General features: G+C 39.1%; 5 protein-coding genes across 5 annotated transcripts; 1 reads left to right on the top strand and 4 right to left on the bottom strand.

Moving 5' to 3' along the window:
- Positions 1-285: 285 nt before the first annotated feature.
- EAF02_001879 (uncharacterized protein) lies at positions 286-2,746 on the bottom strand (the record flags this gene model as incomplete). The annotated part of the gene is made up of 5 exons (XM_038897927.1): positions 286-899; positions 983-1,911; positions 1,968-2,050; positions 2,104-2,528; positions 2,587-2,746. 5 exons carry the CDS (start codon positions 2,744-2,746, stop codon positions 286-288), a joined length of 2,211 nt encoding a protein of 736 aa, XP_038762902.1.
- A 3,939-nt stretch (positions 2,747-6,685) lies between these two features.
- Positions 6,686-8,200, bottom strand: EAF02_001878 (uncharacterized protein; the record flags this gene model as incomplete). The annotated part of the gene is made up of 1 exon (XM_038897926.1): positions 6,686-8,200. One exon carries the CDS (start codon positions 8,198-8,200, stop codon positions 6,686-6,688), a length of 1,515 nt encoding a protein of 504 aa, XP_038762901.1.
- Positions 8,201-11,429: 3,229 nt separating this feature from the next.
- On the top strand, positions 11,430-14,515 carry EAF02_001877 (uncharacterized protein; the record flags this gene model as incomplete). Its single annotated transcript, XM_038897925.1, has 7 exons — positions 11,430-11,528; positions 11,585-11,608; positions 11,665-11,768; positions 11,820-12,283; positions 12,398-13,149; positions 13,370-13,590; positions 13,843-14,515. 7 exons carry the CDS (start codon positions 11,430-11,432, stop codon positions 14,513-14,515), a joined length of 2,337 nt encoding a protein of 778 aa, XP_038762900.1.
- A 5,797-nt stretch (positions 14,516-20,312) lies between these two features.
- Positions 20,313-22,114, bottom strand: EAF02_001876 (uncharacterized protein). Its single transcript, XM_038897924.1, has 2 exons — positions 21,866-22,114; positions 20,313-21,772 (listed from the first exon to the last, which is right to left on the bottom strand). Exons 1-2 carry the CDS (start codon positions 21,932-21,934, stop codon positions 20,648-20,650), a joined length of 1,194 nt encoding a protein of 397 aa, XP_038762899.1. The 5' UTR covers positions 21,935-22,114; the 3' UTR covers positions 20,313-20,647.
- Positions 22,115-24,038: 1,924 nt separating this feature from the next.
- Positions 24,039-26,457, bottom strand: EAF02_001875 (uncharacterized protein). The gene is made up of 4 exons (XM_038897923.1): positions 26,021-26,457; positions 25,454-25,643; positions 24,664-25,355; positions 24,039-24,412 (listed from the first exon to the last, which is right to left on the bottom strand). Exons 1-4 carry the CDS (start codon positions 26,213-26,215, stop codon positions 24,251-24,253), a joined length of 1,239 nt encoding a protein of 412 aa, XP_038762898.1. The 5' UTR covers positions 26,216-26,457; the 3' UTR covers positions 24,039-24,250.
- Positions 26,458-26,934: the final 477 nt, after the last annotated feature.

Genomic DNA, 26,934 nt, shown 5'->3' with positions numbered 1-26,934 from the left:
AATTCTTTTATCAATAAAATTCTTTTCATAATAAAATTTTTGATAATAGATTTTCTGATCAAGATATAATATCTTTGTTTCATGAATTCTTTATAGTTATAATAGAACTTCTAGTATTATCGAAACATTTAGCTCTACAATTAAGCATCTGATTAGGTATATAAATATTTTTCTATATCTATAAAGACTTAAAACTCAAGAATATAAACCAGAGAATGAGAATTTGAGCTCTCGATTGTATCGTTTATGTTTTCAATCATTATATCATCGATTATCAAACGTATATTAAAAGCCATAAATCTCACTCTTTACTAAAGGCATAATCTCTTGCTCTGTCCCAAACCCCGCTCTCCTTACGCCATTGATACTCCTCTCGTCACCCCGCCCTACATCCTTCAACTCCCCAAACCTAATTTTTAAGTCCATCAGCTCATCCGATACATTATCATAACCTCCTAAGCATCCTCTCCCCGCAGTTCTCTCTAGCTCTTTACTTCCAGTTGTCGTGTTGAGTATCTGTACGAAGCTATTGTTCATAGCTGATACTCCATTTTGGCGTAGGGACCAAATACCTAAGACCAGAATCGGGATTGCGAGGAAAAGGGAGATGAAGTAGGGTAGTATGAGATTTAGAGGTTTAGAAAATTGGAATGTATTGATTGATTCCCATTGTGTAACGTTTGAATGTGCGGACCACCAGCCAATTTCGCTAATCATGTTGAGTGTGATATTTTGAAGGAGCTGATTAAGTAATTCAGGCGTCAAGGTGAATGAGACGCCATCATACTTTAAATTTGCGGTGGGTCTATTAGCCCATGAGTAAGCAGTTACATTGAAATTTCCAAAGTTATCATTGAAAGGCGTATAGCCTATCAGTGTACTTTTTAACAAATCCGCGGCTGGCATTCAAATGTTAGTCTGACGGACAAATTCTGAATGACTATATATGAAACGTTGGAGCGGAATACTTAGCGAGACTCACATGTAGAACTTGTCGGAAATGTATTTAGAAAATCAACCCATGAAACTTCAGTCCCCCAAACGTCAACCCCTAGTCCGTAGGCTGAACTTAGAGAACTTGTAGCATCACCAAATTGGATAAGCTCGACAGGATAGGTTCCATTCAGTAATCTAGTCATACTGTTTATGATAGCCATAACTTGCAGGTTCTTGTACCAAGAAACCCAATCACTCGTCCAGTTTACAGGCTCGTATCCTAAATACGAGCTCCCAAGACCCAACAACCACTCCTCAGTTCTGTTTGCTGTGGTGACTAGGAATCCAGGCCAACTTATTCCGTATTCTTGGGTCACATTGGACATTTCCTTCGTTGTTCCAAGATTCTTTATGATGTTAATTGAACTTACAGAAACATTGGTAGACAGAATGTTGTTTTCATACACGTATGCCACAGTGTACGTAGCCGTTGCAGCCGAACAATTGATATAATTTCCTTCTATGGCAACCAAATTTCCGAAAGAATCAGATGCACTTTCTCTGACAGCAGGATTTCGCATACCCAAAGGTCGGATCGTTTGAGTAGAAAATTGAGATGGAGCGATAATATTCATTTGGCTAGCCGTCGCTCGCGCTTCTTCACTCCCCCCCACCCACGGGTCAAACAAGAAACCTTGATATGCGTTCCATACGAGAAGATCGGTACCATCATCGTGTGTTTCAAATGTGATGTTTTGACCGATCGACTGGAAATTATCAGACCACGATGAGCTGGTCGTGTTGAATACACCGTACTGAAAGTTTGGGCCAGCACATTGGAGATAAGGACCTTCAAGGTTTAACGTGTATGAGCAGTTGGCTCCACACGGTGAGTGCATTGCGCTTTGTTTTCCAACAGTCATAGTTGAGGCAGCGAGCCTTTGTAATGGCTGTGAATAGCTTCCCGCAGTTGAACTATGATTAAATGATTAGTATTATGGATTGGACCGTTTATTGTATATAATACATACACAGGAAAGAAGGTATCATAGTCATTAATGTCAAATTTATCCAAAGAAAATTTGTTGGCGTCCGCGCCAGAACCATTGCCTACCTTGGTTGTGTCAGCGATAATCGTGAACATCCGGTAGTATAACGAAAACTTACAAAGGAGCTATCGAAGGTAGGAACTTCTACAATCTGATATGAATATCTAGTTGTTGGGCCAACTATCAGAGCCCCTGGCGCGAAACTGGCAGCGATATTCATCAACCACACGAGTATCACAAGAGCTACCAGAATTGGAGCTTTCTGCCAAGCGTTAAAATCGCGTAGTAGCAGGGGATTAGCTTGCATTGCAAACATGGACTCTATCGTAGAAACTTTTAGGGTCGTAGTCCGTAGAATATACCAGAGATATTGAGTAAAAACAATTGTCACCGATCCAGTAAGAGAAAGCGTGAAAATATTCCCAAGAATTATTGAGGCTGCTGATACATAGGATTGCTTGGGGGCATCACTATTTGTTCCATCAGCGGGTTTTCCATCCAAGTATAAAAATAGGCCGAGATGAGCAAATGCTGTGGTCAAAGCTAGATGGTATATTTTAGCGATAGCACTCGTCTTTTTCAACAGCAAGGAATCATGTACCAATAGTATAGAAACAAAACATCAGCATAGGTGTTTTGGAGCCAGAACCCCATTTTGAAACTGTAAGCAATGAGGTTTCTCGTAGCAATTCCTCCGAGGAACTCTCTGATTTGTGTGCAGGATTCTTCAAGTTTTCCGAGGAGGAAATATTTGGACTCATGTGAAGCTGGATTGGCGCATGGCATTCAGCCAGCGACGTAATCCGTGCATACAAAGCATTTGACATGATATCAATTCCGATGTCTTTTTTTTTGTAAATAATGAAGATAAAAGAATCAAAAATGCAAAGATATATGTACCTACTAGGTATATATATAAGTCATTCATCATAATTACACGAACCAAGGAAAGTGTACTCGTATCTAGCTAATGTGCCTTGCTCAACCCATGCATCCACCCCAAACCCCCAGTACTACTCATTCTTACTTGGAGATACATATGATACTGACTAATGACATCTTTATTAATTTCTCAGTCTTCCTTTCACATCACTTCTCGATCTTCGTTTACGTCCAGTCATTCCATACTTATTCTTGGTAGGACGGAAAAACAAGCATATTTTAAGATTCCTTTATTTTTACAATTCTCCGTTAGATTGGATCGTTGATCATTTTCAATTTTTGAACAAATTAAAGAATTGAAATACCCGAAATACACATCCATATACTGGTAAAGTTCTGATAAATTTTGAGATATTCTCAAGTATGATTATCAAACATCGAAGTTATAGTCTTTTTCAATAGAGCTCCGATCTTATCGAGTTTCATGTACCCGTTTTTCCGTCTTGCTGAAGCCACTCTCACCTTTTCTCATGGTATCAAGGCTATCATGCAGAGAGATGTCAATTGGGAAATTGCTAGGCGAATAGTGTTTTCGTTGATAACAACTGTTGGTATACTTCATTGGCTAGTTTGCGGGGATAAATTTAGTGACGTGGGGGCGGAACAAGGATCTTTTTTGTTCTCCCTGTAGATGCATCTTTCAGAGGAGAGATGATCTTGTCGAGAACAGATTGTCGTCGGTCTGAATATTCGAATAATTCATTATCTTTGCCAAATGCTATTGCTATTGATATCGTATGGTACAGTGTACACTATCCACGGAATCAAAAATGAGGGGATGTGGTGCTCGGTCCAATAATAATGGCCTTGGCTTACCCCACATTGCACAGGATAAGGGACATCAATAATGAACCTCGTTGATTGCCAATGTAAGAAGATCTGGATATGACTAAGGAAGAATTGTCCTTTTCTTTTCTCAAAACTTCTATAGCTACTACTACATCCTTCAAGACCTTCAGAGAGGTGATAAATTGATTGTCTCTAGTATCAGATCGATACCTGTTGGTCTGCACCCAAAGAAGGAAACTCCATACAGCTAGATTGGCCCATGTTCAGGGTCCTGGCAACACAGTAGGCGATCTCAACTTTTATTCACCTCTTATATACGTACTTCTCACTTCCTTGATTCCCAAGCACTCTTAACTGAGAGAATTAATTATTTATCCTTGTCGAGTTTATTGAAGTTATTCTTCCATCTTGAAGAGTAGAATCGTTATATCGAAGAAGGTATTTCTTGTGATTTTACCACTCAAAGTTGTGGGAGGACCCCACATCAGTGGCACAGTGCGGCATTTTTTTGCGATCTTCTGAGTCGAATTGCTCACTGACTGCTGGCTAGGCTGCGAGGTAGAACTATTCAGGATACTCAGAAGAGATACAGAACGGGACGGATCTTTCACACTGTCAATAGATGCCAGTGGTCTTGCTTGACAAGGGAATGGAGAGGAGAAAAATATGTAGCGATCACAGAGCAGCAATGCTCGATTCACGACCTGAGCATCGTGGATCTAATGACTTTCCTAGATGGTACACCAATTTTGAATAAAAAGCCCCAACAGTTGTCTTTTTGAATCAGGTTTCATTCCACAAAGCTTCAAACATCTTGATCATCTTAGTCTTTCACCATTTCTCCACTCTCGGTCTCACGACCCTGCGCACTGCGTCCCAAACTCACCCCTAAAATCGAAAATGACAGCAATATTCAATATTTTTGTTCATCGGCGATAGACCCACTGGTCTTGGCGTATTTCCCGTTGTTTGCCAGAGTCATTCTACCCTCAGCATCGATTTTGGTAAATATACTAACAATAGTAATTATACTGTACCAGCTTAGAACTATACCGAGTCTAGTGACTTCCTTCCAGCCACGAAAAAAGACTTCGAATATTACAATACAGTTAAATAGAAGACGGTGGGGCTGACACAACAAAGCCGAAGTCGGACTTTCCCAGATTACCTGTGCAAACAGAAATGTTTTTGTCTCTATATGAAGCACGACAAGCACTTCTACTCCTAAAAAGAATTACCATCTTTATTCCAAATAACAAACAACTATAGATTAACATCACTATAGCTATTACAACTTTAGTAATTAAAGTTTATTTCAAATAATTCAAAAAACTAATCAAAAGCTCCAAGAGAGTAAAGATTATTATCCAATTTGATAATAATATTATAAAGATAAAAGTATAATTGATAGATAAATCTTAAACTATAATCAGAAATAATTTTAATTCGAATAATATAACTAATATTTGCAATATTACTATAAAATATTTCGAATATAATAGAACAAAAAATGAAAGTCTAAACGCTTAGGTCTTGAGTAATTTGAGGTTCTAGAGCTCAAAATTGAGATTTTGAAGCCCTTTTAAGTACAACTAGGACGACTCCCAGAAACACAGTTTCCACCGCTGATTTTACAGAGTGTGTTTGATCGTTTACGTTTCGGTCAACATTTCTTGTCCATCGTGATGAGCAGATATTTCAGAAGCCAATTGAGGACAGAAAACAAACTACAGGCACCGGCGGCGAGATCAACATCAAGCAAATGCCAGACGTATCCAAACCATTGCAACATCTAAGCCCTCCAAGATTCCTACCGAGGAGGTGAAGCACAAAGCTGTTCTATGAGCAGAAGATCTCATTCTGCTTGGCGTTGATGCTTTGGATATTGACTTTTCGAATGATAATTGGTTAGTTTGAGATTAATGGAAAAGGAGTAATTAATGATCATGAAAAGAAGAGCATAGACGACCAAAGCTCCATTTTATACATGATATCTTGGTAAGACTATGTGAGCTTCTATGTCCATTTGACTCTTACTGATAATCTGCCAAATTGATTCTCCACGATTTCATATATCTCCTCGGGCGAAGCATTCTCTTCAATCAAACTTTAATTCTCTTTACTCAAGGTGAATAATAATTTATCTAAAATGCGCTTTCACTTGCTTAATTCCAGGTATTTGCATTACACTCAAAATGCAAAGGCTAAGGCGATGGAAGCTCTCTTGATCCTCTCATAAGGATCTTTTTAATGCCAAGGAATGGCAACCAGCTTGATGAATTGTGGTTTGGATTTAAACCCAACTAGATCTTCTAGAAGGATTACAAAGACTCCCTTAACGTGAGATAATTTCCAGTCGATTGACTGCAATATTACAATCAACAATCTCCAACTTTTATTGTGATATTTGAATGGATGGTTGCACTCGATGCAGCGAGCTCGGCTACAAGCCAAGCGTCTAAACGAGTGTGCCATCGGGTGTGTAAGCGGGTATGCGTATTATCTCATATCAGACATTCAAGCTCGAGCTACCCGAATACATGAAGAGCGGCGGATAACGTGAGAGTGGAAAGTAGTCTGGCAAGCTGCAGCTTGATATTAGATAGCCATTTTGGCAAGAAGTCAGAAATATGAAATACTGATAAGTCTAATTATACCTTGTTTATCGTAAATCTCGGTAGGGGATGCAAAGAGAGACATACGCAATGGAGGGTTTAGTCATCAATACAAAATTTGACAAGGGGGGGGGGGGGGTTTAGCTACATCGAGAATTTTTTGTTGATTATATCTAATAATTATGTCTAATGAGTGTGTTATATACAAGGTAGTTCCTCATTTCTCGTCATCCCAACGCCGCTCACAAAAATACATAAAGGAATGTGTTATTATACAGTGATCCAAGCCATGCATATCATCGTTCATTAATTCATCTCCAAATCGCTACAAAAAACAGCAAAGCAACCGATCTCTTAGAAGACATAAACTGGCTCAGGACCAATGTCTCCAAAATTACCGGATCCAGCTGGACTTGAAGGAGTGACTGGGTTTCCGTTCACGTTCGCGACACCGAAATAGGCATTTGTCTTTTCTTCGTTGTTGGTGACAGTCAAAACCGCAAATGCATTTTCGGCACCAAATTGGTCAGATACTCCCCAAGCGATGGTGTTTACAGATCCTGTAGTACATGGAATTCCATACCAAGACTCGGTAGTAGCACCACTTCCTGGCATACGAATGACGGTACATCTCTCATCAGGTCGCTCATCGTTGTAGGAGATGGCAAAGTTGTAATCGCATCCAGATCCATCTTCGGAACAGTATCTGGTCAATTGCTTGATAGTCCATTCGACACCCTCAACAATCGAAGTTTGATCTGGAGAAGGGGTCCCGGAAGCCTGAGGGGCTTGTGTGGAACTTGGTGCATTTGTTGTAGAAACGGCGCCGCTTGAGCATGCGGTAGGAGCGACTAGGGATCCGCTGTTGTCAAAAGGTGAATATCCAAGACATGTGGCATATTCAGATGCACATGTAGCTCTGTTAGCATCTGGAGCAGATCGACATGAGTTGTATGAGTCGTTGCATTTAGATACACAGGCGTCACTTGTAGCAGACGAAGTAGCTTGAGTAGTGGTTGATGATGCTACTGAAGAGCAAGCAGTTGGGGTGACGAGTGACCCGTTACTATCATATGGGGAATATCCAAGGCATGATGCGTAGTTGGAAGCACAAGTGGATTGGTTTGCACCTGGAGCAGATCGACATGAGTTGTATGAGTCGTTGCATTTAGATACACAAGCGTCACTTGTAGCAGACGAAGTAGCTTGAGTAGTGGTTGATGATGCTACTGAAGAGCAAGCAGTTGGGGTGACGAGTGACCCGTTACTATCATATGGGGAATATCCAAGGCATGATGCGTAGTTGGAAGCACAAGTGGATTGGTTTGCACCTGGAGCACTTCGACAGGTGTTGTATGATGCGTTACATTGGGATACGCAAGCATCAGCTGTGGCGGATGATGTAGCGGATGAAGCTGTAGTTGATGCTACTGACGAGGAGCAAGCAGTTGGGGTGACGAAAGATCCATTGCTATCATACGGGGAATATCCAAGGCATGATGCGTAGTTGGAAGCACAAGTGGATTGGTTTGCACCTGGAGCACTTCGACAGGTGTTGTATGATGCGTTACATTGGGATACGCAAGCATCAGCTGTGGCGGATGATGTAGCGGATGAAGCTGTAGTTGATGCTACTGACGAGGAGCAAGCAGTTGGGGTGACGAGTGATCCATTGCTATCATACGGGGAATATCCAAGGCATGATGCATAGTTGGAAGCACAAGTGGATCGGTTCGCACCTGGAGCACTTCGACAGTTGTTGTACTCAGTGTTGCAGGCATCAGAGCATGCATCTCTAGATTTTAACGCAGCTGGTGCAGCGAATGCTCCAGTTACAAAGAGAGCGAATGCAATATCTTGGAAATGCATTTTGATTCGATATTGTGTTGTTCCTTGTTAATTGGGCGTTGTTGAGTCGGATCGAGGATGCGGATTTGGATTGTTTTTAAAAAGTGATCGTAAAGTATATGATGGATTGATTGCTCGATATCATGAGTTTCGAGGAAGGACTCGACACATTATATATCAAATTTGATTCATCTATGTTCTACACATTCATTGATTCCACTGCACTAATATCTCACATGGCTTGGCACACTTAACACATCAATATGTTGTCCCCAGTATTTACCGAGGGGTCACCCACAATAACTCGTACCTATTCAATGGTTCCAATAGTTTCTCGAGAATTGCTTTAGCCAACACATTCTTGCCTTCAAAGTCATACCGGCCAAGAACCTCACACCAAGAATAGATATTAAGCAAAGAAAATGACCTGATTTGGATTTTGAGATTGAATAAAGTTCACATAACCGACGGCCGACATTCCAAAACTAGTTATTCGATTTTGCTAGATTCGGAATCGGGGAGTCTAGCTTGTCCGCTGATCTCAAAACCAGGGGTCTGCCCAAAATATATCTGGCCCTAGACGTCATTGTCATGAAGAACGATCTGAGCCCTGGTACACAATCATGTTACTAAAAGTCTTGGTTCTCGTACGAATGGCGTGACGAAAAAAGATGTTTGTGGGGATCTGAATGCCTGAGCTCGCGACGGATAGAAAATGCCGAGCACCAAAATGCTACACCCGGATCAGAATTTGGTATCTAAAGAATGAGACAATGTTTCTTCTTGGAACTGTCTGTAAGAGCAATTCAATAGGTTAAAATCCTATTTCTCCAATTATAAATCATCTCAAATGTGAAAATGAATTCATATCCCTTCTTATGAAAGAGCCAATTTGAGGGTTGTTTCTCGGTTATGATAATTGCAAGCTGGGTCCACCAGTCATGCTGAAAGAAAATTCTTGATATCTCGTATGCGTCGTATCGGCACACAGGAACGAGGCTCGAGGTTAAAGATGGTGCCCGAAGCTTCGACGGATTGATGTTAGTGCGAGTCTTAGACACGAGGAACAAGATTCAAGCCAATGATATACGACATCGACCCGGACACACAAAGTTTAATTGTTGACTTCATGCCATCCTAGCCGTCCATCTGATTTTTCTGGGGGCTGACGACCAGTCAATCAGCACCAAAATGGAGCTTAAAATTCATACACGAGGTTCTTGGCGTTGCTTGAGTGAGAGGGGCAGTGACAACTACCAGCCACCTTGATGGAGAACCACGTTTTTGGTAGATATGTACAGCCACGGTAGCGCAGGACGGTCCTTCACCGCCGATACTAACCCTACCGTTTATCTAGTGGGATACTGTTGTTGAAATACGATGCCAGACCCCGAGAGCCCGATTCACAAATACCGGTAGAATTGAACTAATTTTCCTCCTGTGAATTTTGGTACAACAGTAGGGTGTGTTGGCGTGGAAAGATTCTTCAATCAAATTATAGCACGACACGATACTTTATGCTCGCCACCCACAGCGCACTTCAGGGTCCTACCCTCACAAACAGCAATCAAAGCAAACCATCAACCATCAACCATCAATAAGTTTCTCGTATGTTGTTCGGTTAAGACTATCGCACTTTTAGCTTTACGAAATTCGGATCAAATCTCCCACAAAAGGATGTTTACATGTACGTCAAACTCTGAGCTTCCTTCGTTCTCGTCCAAGATGGCAAATCCTCTCGGTCAAATATTATTCCGCAATTTGGTGTTTAATTTCAATCTTGAGATGTCAACGTTTCGTATGTCGAATAAAAATTGCAGAATCATGTTTACGGAAATTGGAAAGCAACTGCAGACGATCGTCCTCCATTCCGTTCATTCAGAAGATCCCACATTTTTGTAAAGACAGAAGGTTAACCTGTTCAAACTTGCCCTCGGTGCTCTTTGTAGCTATCATCACAAAGTCGAGTTTTCAAAGATCTTTGTGTTCAATTTCCTGGGCCGCAAAATCAACCAGTTGATGAGGTACGTTCTTCATAATGCTTACTTCCGAATCCGATACTTTAGTAAGATAACACATGGTAACAAGTTGATCGTCAATTTGCTCTGTTGCTACTGTTCTACTGAGCTTAAAACTAACTTGGGGGGCTTAGGCACTGCACCACAGGTCCATAGGTATGATTTTTGAGTATTGGGACATTGCAGAAGCCTTTCGCTAAGGCCTTACTGATCTTTTCTAGCGGCTTACTCTCGCTTGCACGTGGAAAGAATGATATGCACTTCTTACAACAGGTGCACTAGATTTTCCTGTCCCATGAAAAACGAAACACCAAGCGAAGCCTTGAGAGCATACCCTCAGCATGCCAATCCTGTCTTAAGCTGACATATGGGTCAATATATCATAGTAACATCCCTAGACAGTTTCCTTCGAGCGTCCCTCGCTCTTTAAGATTTTCCTAACAGTTCAATATCTCGCGGCTGCTCAATTTTTGACACTGGAACCAAGCCTTTGATTCAGACCAAATAGCGCTGTGGGCACGTAGTCTCTTGACACTTTCAAGCCCGATCGATTCAAAAGAAAGGGTTCTCGAGTCGTTCTTGAATACTCAGTCTCGAGTAGGTATAGCTGGGTTGTATTGATTATGATCGGATTTGTGGCTTGTATGCTTAATGAGCTACATAATAGTGCCTCTGCATAATTAATTTACCAACGCTGCTTTGTATTGATGCTTATTTATTCGCTAGCTAGGCTTTATATGAACAGAATGCATTGCCCATCGTAATCAGATACTTTTTTCAAAATTCAACCGTTAATCCATTCATCGATTTTTTTATCTATTCTGAGAACATCTTGGATCATTCAAGAGCTCGTAATGGAGATATATGTGAAGCTTTTGTATATCACAAAACAATTTATGATTGCTCCATGATGTATACATAAAAGTGAATTGTGAAGATTTTTATTTTTGATGGTTTGGTATCCGAGGGTATGTAATAAATGCCTTTCACCCTGGGCTGAGTACCGTACATCCTAAGCTCCAACCAGCACTGACCCCTTTGTAAGCAAAATTCATAACCTCCATCTAAGTTCCGTGCCATCTCCATTTACCGTTTAACATCCGTTCAATATATTCCATACAACTTAGGACATACCGCAATATCTTCCATCTATCCTAAAACTTTCTATTGATATTTTCTTTCGCTCCGTTAAAATCCGTATCCAAGCAAATCGATTCCTTCATCAACAAGTCATGGCGACCCCGACCAATTCTCCTCCCGACGCAACCATGAGGGATTCACAAGGACCCAAAATGCCGATTACAAAGCAGACGGAGCTAGAACAATACGCTGTGAGTTTGGAATTGCCCCTTGCAATTTATATACTTATAAAGTCCGGTGATAATAGTGCGACCATTGTAAACGTAGAAAGGTTAGTCTGATCAATTATTCCTCGTTCTTATGATATCAAAATCTGAACGTTGGTAGCTTAAATGCTCTAGAGAGAAACCGAAATGTGTGAATTGCCAGGGATGGTCTGGTCCATGTACTTACTCCCGCCGTGGAAGAATCCCCAGACGACCTAGGACGAAGTAAGTCTAAGGTTACTAAGCCACCATGAAAGAGATCTAATGAGTGAAAAGCATTCTGCAAGACAGCGTCAACAATCATTCAGAACGGAACTTAGATAGCTCACATGTTGTCGAGTCCATCGTTCATACCTTGCCGACCTCTTCTACTAATCACGAACCCACTTACTTGAACTTACCGAACTATGAGAGTGACAAAGATATCATAGCTGATTCAAATAGCTTCGTCAAATCACCAGCCTGTGATGGGGAGCAAAACGAACATACCAACGATGATTCTTCCGCTCCTTCAATATTGAGTCAAGCAAAGAGTAGTATTACGACAGCTGAAATGAAGTCGAGTAATCTCGAGCCGGGTCTACAACGAGATGCTGAGAATGGATTATCATACCTCACCACAATATTTTCCGAAGGAAGTTTTGACGATCCTGACATTTATTCAAATGTCAAACATTTTAGAAGGCAGAGGGAAGTTTTCTTCATTCCAGATAAGGCTGAAGGGGATCGTATGATACAAAGTAAGATGATCTCAAGCTTCGCACTTCCAGAGAGAACTTATACTTAATCTGCTAGTTCTGATCATTAAACACCCTGTCTACCCTACAGATGTTGTTACTAATTCCATTTTGAAGTCTTCATTGCAGGAATTGAACGAGGTAAACCGTTTTTTACCATGCCTCCACTTGACACAATTCCGAAGCTTGCGTTCGAGCCGAAGAGAGTATCCGAAAGAGCCTGGCTTTTGCTTTACAATGCATTTTTATCAACCACAATAGCTTTCATGGAACCATCAAACACTAGGATTAATCGAGGTCTTCAGTGGAATGTGTGGATTATTCTTCAAGATTCCTCATTCTTCCTCGAGCCATCAGAAATTGCTATACAAGCGATATTAATGGTATCATGTCATAGTCAAGATGTTGTTCCTCCAGGCTTATGTTGGACATTAATAAGTCATGCTTGTCGAATGGCTCAAAGTCTCAATCTCCACACTCCTTCCCCAAAATATCCAAAGAAGAGTAAAGAGAACGCCCAGCGGAATTGCCTTTTCTGGAATCTGTTCATGATTGATAAATCATTGTCGCTGGCTTATGGGAGGCCCCCATTTCTATTGAGTCAACTCTATGAGGGGATTGACCCCCCAGACCTCTCATTTCTCGCGACATTCAGACCTCATCGCCCTTCGACCGCAGCCATCGGAACCCCAGATCATCAACTTAGCGATGGCTTCGGTGCATTGTACTTTGGTCTAGCACGAGAACTTTTTGTATTACAGGGAAAGATTATAGATATCGCTCTTGTGGTTCACAATGGAGAGTTTGGGACAGAACAAATTTCGTCAGTGAAAGAGAGACTTGAAATTTGGAAGGTCAATCTGGATGATGTTCGTTCTATTTCATCTTTTATCATCGCATTTCAAAGCCAGACTTGATATAATCAGGGTGCTCAATAGCTCAGACTGTAGTCCATCAACCAGAAACTCTGGAATGTTCAAAATCTCTAATCTGGACATTCAGATAGGACTGCAGACCAGCACGTTGGAGATGCCTCATACAATGACTTGAAAAAATATAAGATGTGCCCAGCTGACTTATAGCAAACAGAAAATGTCAGCATACAGTAACTTCCAAGGAGAAGAAAGTGAAATTCAGTCAGTCCAAATGGGCATCAATTTTCTCACATTCCAATACCACCATTCGGTTGTCTACTTGACTCGAAGTTCCAAACATAATCACGAACTTTGTCTTTTTCACGCACGAATTGCTATAGAGATGTTGGAAAAACTCGTCTCGAGCTCCTTGGAAGTTTTCAATGGAATTGTATGGTATGTAGTTATCTCCTCGTTTCTGTCTCTTTTGTTCGAGTCTCTGCCTTTCTTATTATAGTCCAGATTGCAGTCCAAAATTCAATTGTTCCTGTCTCCCAATCCGATGATTGGGTTGAACTACTGAGCTCCTTCAGAATACTGAATTGCTGTCGAACTTCGAAGCTCTGCCAGCCAGGATCATTGGATATCATGCTCGTCTCTTTGTCTCTTTGAGTCTTTTTCTGATTTATCTTTCTAATATGCTTGTAGGCAACTTCTCTACTACCCATTCATGCCATACTTTGTTCTTTTCTCCAATATAATTGCCGATCCGCATTCCCCGTCTTGTTTTGACGACCTTCAATCACTCAGAAAGGTAGTGTATTATTTTTTGAGAATGCATGTCCAGCACCGTAGTGCTCGGAAGCTTGAAAAAATCGCGGAAACCTTTACTAGGCTTGCAGAAAGTTTTGTTAGAGGAAGCATGAGTCGTAAGGCCTTGGAGGACAAGTCACCGGAAATAAATGTTGAACCGCCAAGTAGGAGTTCAGAATTGACTTCTCATATCACAGGCTGGACAGCGCCGCAGAGTCCACGCCAAAAAGGATTATATCCTCCTGGAAATGATGTACAGAATGCAAACACTTCCAACAATATTGCTGCCTCAACAGGAATGGACCTCAGAGATCTGTCTAGCAACCTTACAGATCCCACCTTACTCAGCTTCCTATCCTATCCAATGGACACATCCGTGTTTAATAATGAGATGGCGGAAGACAACCCGTTACGTGATGTCAATTCATTCACTGAGCAAGGCCGAGCAGTAGCGGATCCATTACTTCATCAATTAGACTTTTTATCTACAGAACAATCTTTAGATGGGAATTTTGATTGGTTTTCGTGGGATAGTTATGCATGGAATGCCCCGGGAAATGGATTTTGATTCGACGTTGAACAAATTCAAGAATTGACAGCAAGCAATCATCAATTGAGCTAGAAATACCCTCTAATCTCTTTCCATAGAACGCATCTAAGATCACATTCTCTGGTGTACAAACCATTCCTGTCACACACAACAAATTTCGAAGGAAACTTTTTCTTCGAAATACGACCCGTTCGCGATCGATTTAGATCATAGTTATTAAACCAAATTGATTGCAATTGCCCCCCAGTGATTCTGACCAGTAGTTGTTGTGCTACTGTTGTCGGCGCTCCGAACACGAAACATACACGAAAATTCGCGTAAAATTTTCTCACTCCGAACTACTAGAATAAGAACTAGATTCTCAATATAAGCTCTCTTAATAATCCATCAACACTTAGGGATACGGCTATGATGGAGGCTCCTTTTGAAGCCTCCATTATACCAAACACTTATCCTATTGTTGTTCTAGGTACTCCAATATCTTCAAGCCTTTCCCTGCCTTCTGAAAATCCTCAATTCGAAATCTCTAGCCCTATCCTATCAATCAACTAGCTAGTCAGTTCTGGAAGAAGATTTGAAGAATTCAATCTATTTAGTGATCCCTTTATTACTCAAGATATAATTAATACTATCTATATATTCAATCAGAATAAGAAACGGAGCTCTACAATACCTCTTAGCAATTAGAACAAACAATCTAGAATCCAAAACAATCCAAATACATTTAAGGAAACTATTTTGAAAGCTAGAGATCTTATAATACTAGCTTTCTTTTTCTCCCAATCACACAAAAAACAATCCAAGCTTTTAGATTTCCTAAAGATCTTTAGAGAATATATTGAAAAGGGGAAGCTTATTACAGCTTCAAATATTATTATCTCTCAAATCACCCATTTAGAAACTGTTACATGCAAAATCGAATCATAAGCGAAAGTATTAGCTAAACCTCTTTTACCCATTATTATTACTACCACTACATTGAAACTAACATATACTGATATTTCAAAAAAAGGAAAATGGAATTTAGTCCCCAAAGGGAAAAACATTACATTTACTAATATAGAAAAGAAATCTAACCTCATCCAAAAACGAATTATCTTAATCAAGTCAGATTTTCCAAACCCTACCTCCTTTTCCCCTCTAATTATCCAAAACAAAATAAATAAAGCCTTTCAAAAAATCAGAATCAAAGGGCCAGTTATTACAATAATAACTATATCCTTCAATAATAATATCATTATCACAACAAATAATCCCTTTACATTACAATTCTTATTAAAGAAAAAAGCGATTTGGAATAATATTATCAAATTCGAAAGAATCCAAAAGGATTAAGAATAGTATAAAGTTATTATTCACAAAATCCCAATTAAAGAATTCTCAGGCATAAAAGGAATAAATCTTATACTCAACAAAATCAAAATCTTCAATCCAGACTTCAAGCCTATAGAAATCCTCTTTTGGCTTACACCCGTCTTCAGAAAAGCCTATCAACAAGAGAATACTATCGTTATTACTTTTGCTATAAAATCAAAAGCAGAATTAGCTATTCGAAAGTAATTATATATTGCTGAAAATAGTATAAGAATAAAACAATTCTACAAATCAAAACCAACTACATAATATCAGAAATATCAAGGATTTGGACATCAGGATACCTATTATAGAAAAAACCCTTCCTGTAGATTATGTGGAGACAAGCACATTACATTAGTATACTTGTATATGGTATATAATATTAAAGAAAAGTTCTATCAATACTTAAAAGTAAAATGCTCGAATTGCTAAGGGAATCATATAGTAAATTCGAAAACATGCGAAACCTATTAGGCTATTCAACAAAAATCGAATATTACTCATTAATAAGTTACACTAATATTCGAATCCTTTAAATAAATCTCAATCGAAGTTCATAAGCTATAGAGAACATTCTATAGCTTGCAATAAAACTTAATATCAACCTTATTATAATTCAAAAACCTTGGATTATTAAAAACAGAATCGATTACTCAAATTCAAGATCTATTATATACTCCAATTTCACATAAATATTATCAAAACTCAATCCTAATTACCGGCCATGTACATTACTATACACATCAAAAACTCTTCAAGCTACAATCAATCTAGCTTCCGATTCTCTAATAGATTCTGATATACAGATTTTCAATTGTCAAAATGAAAACAAAACCTTTCAAATCATCAATATATACAATAAAACTAATCAAGCTAAAGAAAAAGGTTTCATAATCAAAAGATACTTATATAATATATTTATTATATAAGAAACCATCCTTTTAGGTAATTTCAATGCCTATTACCTATAATGGGATCCTTTTTCGAAGAAAAACGGAAATGTTGATTAATTAACTGAATAATTTGAAAATCAGAATCTCATTCTTTTAAACAAGCCCGGAATTAGTACTTTCTATCAAACTAATCTCCTTAATCCAAGTGTTTTTGATCTAATACTAATATCAGAGAGAATCTCTCCTCAAATTCACAATTGACAAACGCTTTTAGATACAGAATCTGATTATACAGGAATATTATTCGAATTAAAAGAAAAAGAAGATTTAAGTACTTCTAATATTAGATTAATAGCTAGATACAATATTAAGCTAGCGAATTGAAAAAAGTTCAAATCAATATTCAAATCGGAATTCTTATATTCCCCTATTCTATCAAATTTAGAATTAATCCTTTCAATCAAAGAGGATTTCTTAAACCTTTTGAAAAACAAAGATAATCATTATCTAATTCTAGATTAAGTAGCAAACGAACTTATTAGGATTATTTAAAAAGCAATAGAAAAGTGTATACCTAAAATTGTTTCAATTAAAAAGGCCAAATCATGGTGGACATCTAAATTAAAAGATTTTCGAAAAGAGTTAAGAGAAGCAAAGTAAAGAATTGAATCAGATCTAAAGAATTATAATTCTAAGGAAGAATATCGAATCGCTAGAAACAAATACTTTTAAGCTATTAAAATAGTAAAAAAGGATTATTGAAATAAGTTTCTAGAAAAGAAGGATATAAAGACAATTTTCAAAGTAATAGTCTATACTAAAGACTTTTAAGATTAAAGAATACCGGATATTGCAACAAAAAGCTTTTTCGAAGGAAAATACTCTGCTTTCAGATCAATTCTATTCCCACCCTCTTTTATTATCTTAAAATCATAATAGGAAAGGTATAAACAATCCAAGCAATAGGAATAACCTAATTTTACTCAAATCGAATTAAGCAATATCTGTTCAATCAAAATCCAAGGAAAAACCCCTGGCCTAAATGGAATCACTTAAGAGATCATTATAAAGGCTTATAAAGCAATCCTACAAACCTTTTTTACTCTTTTTAGTAAACTTATTAATCTAGAATATTACCCGAAATGTTGGAAACAAATTATAGAAGTTATTCTGAAGAAAGCTTTCAAACCAGATTATTCTCTTTCAAAAGTATATAGAATAATTGCACTCTTAAATTGCCTGGGTAAAATAAGCGAAAGGATTCTAGCTCAATGATTAGGATATTTAGTGGAAACAACCCATCTCTTTTATAAGAGTCAAATAGAAGGATACTAAAAGAAATCAGTAATCGATACTGCACTTTTATTGACTACAGAAATTGAAAGAAATAAGCAAGCTAGTAAAAAGACCTCAATATTATTTATGGATATAAAGGGAGCATTTGATCACATTTCGAGAAATCGACTATTAGATATTTGTAAAAAGCTAAAACTATCCACAAATCTGATAGCCTGAATAGCCTCATTTCTTCAACAAAGATAATTGAAATTATCTTTTAATAATCAAATCAAATCTTTCAAACCAATTTCAATCAGAATACTACAAGACAGCCCGATTTCTCCAATTCTTTTCCTTATATATATCAAGGAGCTCTTTTTACCCAATTCGATTAAGTTTCTTTCCTATATAGATAATATTACTTTAATCACATATTCATTTACATAAAAAAAGAATATCAAAACCCTAGAGAAAGTTACAAAACAAATCTATAAACTCAATTCTAGAAATATAATCCAATTCGATTTAGCAAAAACAAAGCTAATACACTTTTCATTATTCAAATTAACAAAAAAATATCCAATCACACTATCCAATTCGAAAATAATTATACCCCAATCTCTCATTAGATAACTAGGAATATAATTCGACCCGAATCTCAAATTCGATCAATATATTAATATTCAAATTATACAAGCGAAAAATACCTTCCATCAAATAACTCGATTAACTAATATCGAAAAGGGCCTTAATTTTAAAGCCCTTAGATAATTATATATAATATATGTAATCAGTATAGCTGATTATGGATTAGTGATTTAATGAAGAGATCAAATTCATTTCAAAAATATAATACAATTGTTTCAAAATCTAGCTTTTCGAAAGATATTAGAAGTCTTCAAAACAGCCCCAATTTTTCCAATAGAAATAGAAGCAGGTCTAAAGCCCCCAAAAATTCGATTAGATTTAAATATTAGGTAATACATGTTTTATCTAACTAAACTCTTATTAAATCATCCAATCAATATCGAAAAAGAAATATCAGCTCAATATCAAACCGATTTGGAAATAATCCCTACTCCTTAAAGAAAACGATATAAATCAATCCAACTTGATAGAATTAGAGAATCAATAAATCAGAATCTCAATCCTATTTTACTTGAAAAGATTATTTACTTTAACTTCCCCCTATGGAAAAAGGAAATTCCCTTTAGAGTTAATATTAGTAATTCATCAAAAGAAGATACTACTATTCTTCACAATATCGTTTTCAATCACAGAGATAAGGATACTACCTACATTTATACTGATGCCTCTTCTACTGAAAAAGGAATAGGTATAGGTATAGGTATAATCGTAATATAATCAAACAATCGAATTTTATATCAATAACAATTGAATATTGGTAGTAATCAACTAGTGTATAATAAAGAGCTTTACGGGGTTACTAGAGCTATTAAATATACTAGCATAATTGCTTGTATTGACAACAAATTCAAGATATATTCGGACAACCAAGCTGATCTATATCGCTTAAAAACACCATCAGACCACCCTAGACAGGCCTATCAGATTCGAGCAATCAAAACAGCGGAAATCATCAAAGCAAAAGGAGCTGAAGTATCTCTAAATTGGGTTCCAGGACATACTTTAGTAGAAGGAAATGAGCTAGCAGATAAACTAGCAAAGAAAACAACCACAATATATTCTATCTCAAACAAAACAAGTTTTGGACTTCTAAATATAATAATCAAAAAATACGATTCAGATCAATGACTTTTTATTTTCAATCAATACAAATTCAGATCAAATCAATCCCCTTTGATCTATTTAAAGCTATTTCCATAAAAAATAGGATCGAAAATCAAGCTACCAAGCGAAACTAAGCAAAACACTATTAGCATATATTTTCAACTCAAATTAGATCATAAATATATCAAATCTTATTTATATCGATTCAAACTTTCTGATAACAAATATATATATAGTAATATTGAGGCTCCACAACACCTCCTTATTAGTTGTCCCATATACAAAGCAAAGAGAAAAGAAATATTCAAGAATATACCACTATTTAAGATTACTATATAGTTCCTACTCCATACAAAAGTAGATATTGAATTAGCCATTAAATTCATCAATATCACCAAAATCGCTACAAAAGCATAGCATTTGGCTAGAGTTTTTATACAAAACGAAATAAAGGAAGGAATAATAGTAGAAGAGGAAAAAGAAGAAGAGAATAAAGAAGAAATAATTAGAAAAATAAGAAAAGGCTTTGATTTCCTTACAATTTCTTAATTTTCATAATTTTCTTATTATATATAATGTGTATAATGAGCGGACACTGTTCCCCAGCATTTGTTTTTATTTCCCTAAATCGTATATATCCATTTTTATAGAATAAAAAGTTATCCGCTAGAGCCTCTAGAGGCCTAGCCGTCCTATATAGTCTTAGACTGAAGATGGACGTAAATGAAATCAATCAATCAATCAAACCATTCCTGTAATGGAAACTTCTCCTGAAGTATCAAGTCCAATCAGATCTATGGGGAGTCCTTGTAGTGATGATACCTTTATCAATGAACACAAGATAGATCCCATTTCTGTGTTAGACTCCACATCAAATTAGTCCCATTTTCTCCTTCGGCCACTTCATGTACCACTCCCATCTCGCGTCATCTCCCAGCTCTTCTCCGATTACCTCCACCAAATCTCTCCCCCAATTCTTCGCCCACCAGTTATGCCCTACCCCTCTATCCTGTCCTACTGCCCAGTAAGCAACCAGTATCAACGCAATAGGTTCCCTTTCTTTCATGCATCCAATGTATGCTGGTGGTGCCGCCCCAGGCCATGCTCTTCCAGGAAACTGTTCCGTCCTTCTTAAATTTCGCCGAACTTTTTGAGATACGTCATGATACAGCACTCGAAGATGCTGGTCGTTTAGCCTTGCAATCTCTTGACGCTCTAATTTCTTGAGGTACTCTTCGCCCTCTGCAGGAGTGCTTGTTGCGTCAGCTGTCATCACTTTGTTCCGCAGATGCACACTGAGTGGAGAATTCAGGCTTTTCATCCAACCCATTCGGTATATAGCCACGGTTCCATTGAACAAACTAAATATTATTGGTAGATAATCTAACAATCTTTCGCTAGGCTTATCTGGTCCGGCTTGCGCTACTGGAAATGCATATATGGAACTTATCAATAATCCCGAAAATCCCAAAGCAGCTTCACAGTTCGACGCTGTGACATTTTCCAACACTGGTCTAAATTCTGTCATACCCGTGTTTTGAAATTTCAGCGCTCTGGCTATGTGGATTGAACTATTCTGAGGTTGAAGAACAGCCAGATGTAAAGAGGCGAAAGAGAGCATTCCGTTGTATACGTATTCATGAGTTGAAGCGCTTCGTTGCACGGCTCCTTCCCATTTATTATGATCTGGACTAATGAATGCTGATGTCGCGGGCTTAGCAGTAACATTAATATAGTGATAGAGAAGGGAATCTGCTTCTTTGTATCGACCAAGTGGAAGTGGTGCTTGAATGCCATAACATGGATCCTGACTCTGAGGTGGTTCACGTTGAGATGAAGGTCTTATGAACGCTGTTTTGTGCCTTTGGGTTTTCGATTTCGGCGGTGGCCGCAGTTCGAAACTATGCTGACCAGGTGCTTGAGTGATCAACGAATTATACGTGCATTCTCTCTTGTATGCTATACATCTAGAACAAGCAGGCTGACGCTCATCACACTAATTTAATGATTAGCATGAGCCCGCTCAAAAGGCCATGGGCTATGACAAAGCCCACAGCCTTCCAACATGCAACATGCAAGAATAATTTACCTTAACTCTCCGGAGTTTGCATTGAGTACAACCGTGATGTGATTTGATATGCGATCTTCTCGATGGCATCTTGAGTCTATTGTTGTGTGTCGTTGAATTATGAATAGGTCCAGAGGAAACAATGATCTGTAGAATACCTCAAGATAGTTAACTAATTATATGGGTTTTCAGTCGAATATCGTCGTTGGGAATAACGTATCATTTCAAACTCCCTTGATCCTCAGGTACAAGACCCTTCCTTGGAAGGATATTCGAAATCATTTGTGCCTGGCTATATTTGGATCATGATAGGTGATAAGAGTTAGAGCGGCGCATAGATTTATCTGCGGAACAGCGATTTTGACCCCGCTTCTTAATCGCCCCCCCTGTCGTCGTTACTGATTCGATGAATTTAGATCACGTTGCTTAGAATACCTAGTCCACCCAATATATGATATAAATATTCCAATCTGAACGCTTCTGAGAAGCATTGACCAAAATTTCCCAACTCAGTAAGGTCAAGGCGAGCAATGATCTTAATACTCTACAAACAACCGCGATCCTTTTACTCCTTCCTCCGGTTCCCCCGAAACCTTCGCGAAATCCTTTTCGGCATGATTACATGGTTGCAGTAAACACTGTTCCTCGAATGTAATACAGATATCAAACGACTAAAATGAAGCTTTGGAGGTTGATTTTGGTTTGAAGTTATTTTTGCTTTTGTCAAGTCAATGTAACATTCCTTCTTGGCTGCTGCGCCTTTCCAAATCGCCGGGCTCGCTATTTTCTCGACGAGACTCGGCACTTTATTGTTTCAAATATCTATTGACAGAATCCTTTGGCATCCTATATGCAAATACACACATATTTTTCCAAGAGGACTCACCGCATGTGTTATTTGGGTTTGATCTACATCAAGCAGAGGTTTCGACCAAGTTACAACCATGACAAGCCGAGAAGCTACGAAAAGAAGATGATGAGATGACAATTTTATAGGATCACAGAGGTTATGGAACATCCCGCTACCCCGCGTGGTTCCCTTGTAACAAATCTGGCGTCTTTTGCTCCCTGCTGAGGGTGAAATCATGTTTACTAGGGTATTTGGTGACTTGCAAGTGACAAGTTACCTAGAAGTAACAGCAGATCCATGCTGAACTCCTGGTGAATGATCTCGTGAGGATCTTGGAAGACCGAAAGGCCGAGATGGATCTACACTAGTGTAAGTCCTCCATCATGCGATGTTTGAACATACTTGGTCGTTCTATATGAGTTTGGATTTTGCCCACTGCAAGAACTTTAGAGGCAATCACTGTTTCCTTATCCTGAAACCCTGGAGGATTTGCATTGCGTCTGACTTGAAATGGCTTTCCGCATATGCAGTCGTGGAAAGTATGCAATTCTTTCATGTAAGTTCCCCAAATACCACCCACATTGTTGATCAAAGCCATGCTCACTGCCAAGCAAGTCGTGTCGAGTTTGCCTTTACATAACCTTATTCTCATGTGCCGCAATGCCCCAGGAAATGCATTGGAATAAGTAAGCATAATATAAGCACCCCCTAGCATCAACCCTCAATTGCATAATTCAATGCCTGAGCCTGGTCTCAATTTCACCGAATGTTTTCTAGGGATTTGCTGCGTATTCCCACGTTATCGAACAATCAACGTATTATTGCCCGGCCTCAAACCGTTTTCAGATGATATCCATCTATCTAGATCATCGCAACGGTCATCTGAAACAACAGAGCAATTGAAATATGCTCGATATTCCGAGTTAGGGTCTGAATGAGTTATTTTCAGTATACTAGCGTAGCTACCCTTGGTATAAACTGGAAAAGACGACAACTCAATTTGGGGATGCGAAATAAAATCCACAGGTGATAAAGAAAAATTGCAATAACCTACCCAAAGCAGCGATGAGCACTATATTCTTCGGTAGTCTAAAAGTTTGAAATGCCACTGGGGCATATTTACCTTGCTTTCCACACTCTGCCTTGAATGAAAAGGACGTTGAGTACAGGTTTCGAGATTGAACCCCTGAATCTGATCCGCTTCATCTCAAGATCCGCAACCCGTTGTGTTGCTCCTCCGAAAACAATCAGAGCGAGCAATATGTTACTGCTTGTGACGATTTAAATTAGTGCAGCCTGTATCAAAGTCGAATGGAAGAAAGAACTTGACCCGCAAGGAATCTTATAGCATCAACTTTGCATTGATCAAATCTAGACTCGCCCAGTTCGCGTCACCCTGTTTCTTATTCATCCCACCACAGCATTCTGTTTTGCGAAGCACGCTTACATTTTCGACATTCTTCTCAGTGTCTGAAAACGTGAGTCACCAGAAAATCTGATCTCCTCCGCTTGTCCTCCGCACCCACGCTTTACCTTCGACCTGTAAGCCGCTGCTTTTACAGCTCCTCCTTCCTACTCTCTTTAACTTCTGTGACCTTTCCCATATCCCTCAAACCTCTCTTGACAACACTCGTCAACATTTCGAAAACCACCTGCGCACCACTGAGTGCCGTTTCTTCCCCAGTCCCATCATAGCTTGGACTAACCTCCACGACATCCTAGAAATCCAAGGATTAGTATTCTTGATCAACAAAAATGATAGAATTGGAAAAGGCGTAGTTCAAAGTTTGAATACAATTTCGATGGTGGGTGGCAGGGCGTGCAACAGTACTGAAAGGAACGCTGTTTGCGAATCATGACCTCAATTGAATGAAGAATCAAACGTTGTCTTATTGTAAGCGTGTGGTACCCAACTGGATAGCTTCCTTGGGAGCACGAAATGAAAATTGAAAAACTTAACAACACTCACCGCGCCCACAATATTCAATCCCTCTATCCCCCTTAGTATTCTAATCAACTCCCTCATCGTCCACCCACCAGGTTCAGGCGTGCCTGTTCCTGGTGCTACACCGGGATCCAAAACGTCAATGTCAATACTAAGATAAACCGGAACTTCCGTTCCAATTCTCTCCATAATCTTCTTTACCACGCCTTGAGGTCTAAGATCATCAATATCATCCGCGGAGATTCTCAAAAAGCCTTGTCTATCATCATCCTCATAATCCGCGAAATCATCACCACTTAATCGTGTTCTTAACCCTGCATGTACACTACTACCGTTCATGATTAATCCTTCATTTGAAGCGAGCCAGAACATGCTCCCATGGTTGAATTGCGCTTGCATACTCGTCCATGGATCTGGGTATTTGGCTGGATGCCATGTATCGAGATGAGCATCGAAGTGGAGGACGGCGATTGGCTGATTGTAGACCATACGGAGAGCCCGAAGTGCTGCTAGTGCTAGACTATGGTCACCTCCCAGAGAAATGATTTTTGGGCGGGTGAGTGATGAGGAGAGGGGCTTCCGGTTGAGTAGTTCGGTGTAAGCTGCCGTCATTTGTTCTAATGCCACGGCATTATCCAAGGGAGTCACGGGGATATCCCCGCAATCAAGAATGCGAGCAAACGATGTGTAGGGGTTTATTCCAGCTCTGGTATTGACTGGTAGAAAAGTCAACTCTTTAGTTTTCGAAACAGTATATTCTCCATTCATTGCTACTTCGTTCGTGGGGTAACGGATCAACAGCACAATAACTTACATCCTCTAAAGCTAGTTTGTCTAGCACTAGCGGCTCGAATAGCTTTGGGTCCAAATCTGGCCCCCGGCCGATAGCTGACTGCCGTGTCGAATGGAACACCCAGGATCCCTATATCGAAAAGTTCCTCGGGAGTAGTGAGGCATTTCTTGTATTCAAGATGGGCAAATGTCGATATTCCTGAGAAAGACCACTGTTTGCAGAGTTTCATCAATAAGTATGCGATGATTTCCCGATTTGAATAATAATGACTAGATGTGGATTGGATAGAAAAACATGAATGCGGGAAAATTGCACCTCCTATTCACCCTCTCAGTCCATCGCTATAACCACATGCATCGGACAGAAGGCTGTGCACAGGATAGGGAAAGTCCAGATCCTACTTTATATGCCACTGAGCAGGTAACCTTTCATAAGAGTCTTATCATCAAGTCATCAATCCACAAGACAAGAATATAACCCCATCACTGCCACAATTCCTCGAGTATTCACCACCAAACTCTCAAAATCATGTCTCTCTTCCGCACCAACATGCTTTTAACAAAACTTTGGAACAAAAAAATGACTGACCTCAAACCCCCAAAGTCTCTCCAATTCTTGCTTTTCTTCCTTACTCACACTTCCATCGACCTTTCCAAGTCTCAATTTCTCTACATTCAAATGTTGCTGTGGCATTTCATCATGCTGATGCCCCACCACAAAAGTTGGTAGAAAACACCCACATGCTGCCAATAATGACAGCGACTTGAAGACGGAGAGCTTCATTTGTTGTTTGTCCTTTCCAAGATTTTTGTGTTCGTATGTCCAAAGGGCTGAAGAAGGAAGATGGGGAACGAAAGAGATCGATGGTGGGGAGCCGCTGGATGTTGTCTTGATATAGGAACAAAAATGATCATCTCTGCAAGAACTTGTGTTCCATTATAGATAGCACGCCCTTTCAATTGTCAACTGTTTTGCTGATGGGTGATTTTGATAAGCTCTATCACGTATGGGTATCTTTGCCATTGATTAGAATCCGTTACATAACCTTATAATTGATAAGTTTTACAATGGGAGTGTTCCCCGCGATGAGCCAGCTAGCGGTTCGGCTCGGTACTTCGAACGGTCTGTCTAAGTTTGTCTGTCCACTTGTCCACTAATATCGGAACCTCGAGCCTATCACCATTGTCCCTTATCTTCAAGCTCCGTGTCGAGACTTTTTGTTCGCGCAATGAAGCTCCAATTTATTGATTTACATTACAAACCGTTACACATGTAAACTCAGAGCCATGCTCTGCTATGTATGTTATGATTGTGAGATGAAAGGTGTCGGCAAAATACAGAGTCAACTCAAATCAGCTCACGTTACAGGAAATAAAACGGTGGTGAATATCATTCGATTCCATGAATTGAGTTCAGCTCATCCGAAGTACCTGTAGACATAACGCCATGTCTTATGTGAATCGAGCTCGAGATATCATAAATTCCCCCCTTCTTGGCGCACG

The sequence above is a fragment of the Botrytis sinoallii genome, assembly GCF_014898435.1.
Source record: "Botrytis sinoallii strain Bc 23 chromosome Unknown BSIN_002, whole genome shotgun sequence".
Taxonomy (NCBI): Eukaryota; Fungi; Ascomycota; class Leotiomycetes; order Helotiales; family Sclerotiniaceae; genus Botrytis; species Botrytis sinoallii.
This window is presented reverse-complemented; position numbering and strand designations above follow the sequence as displayed.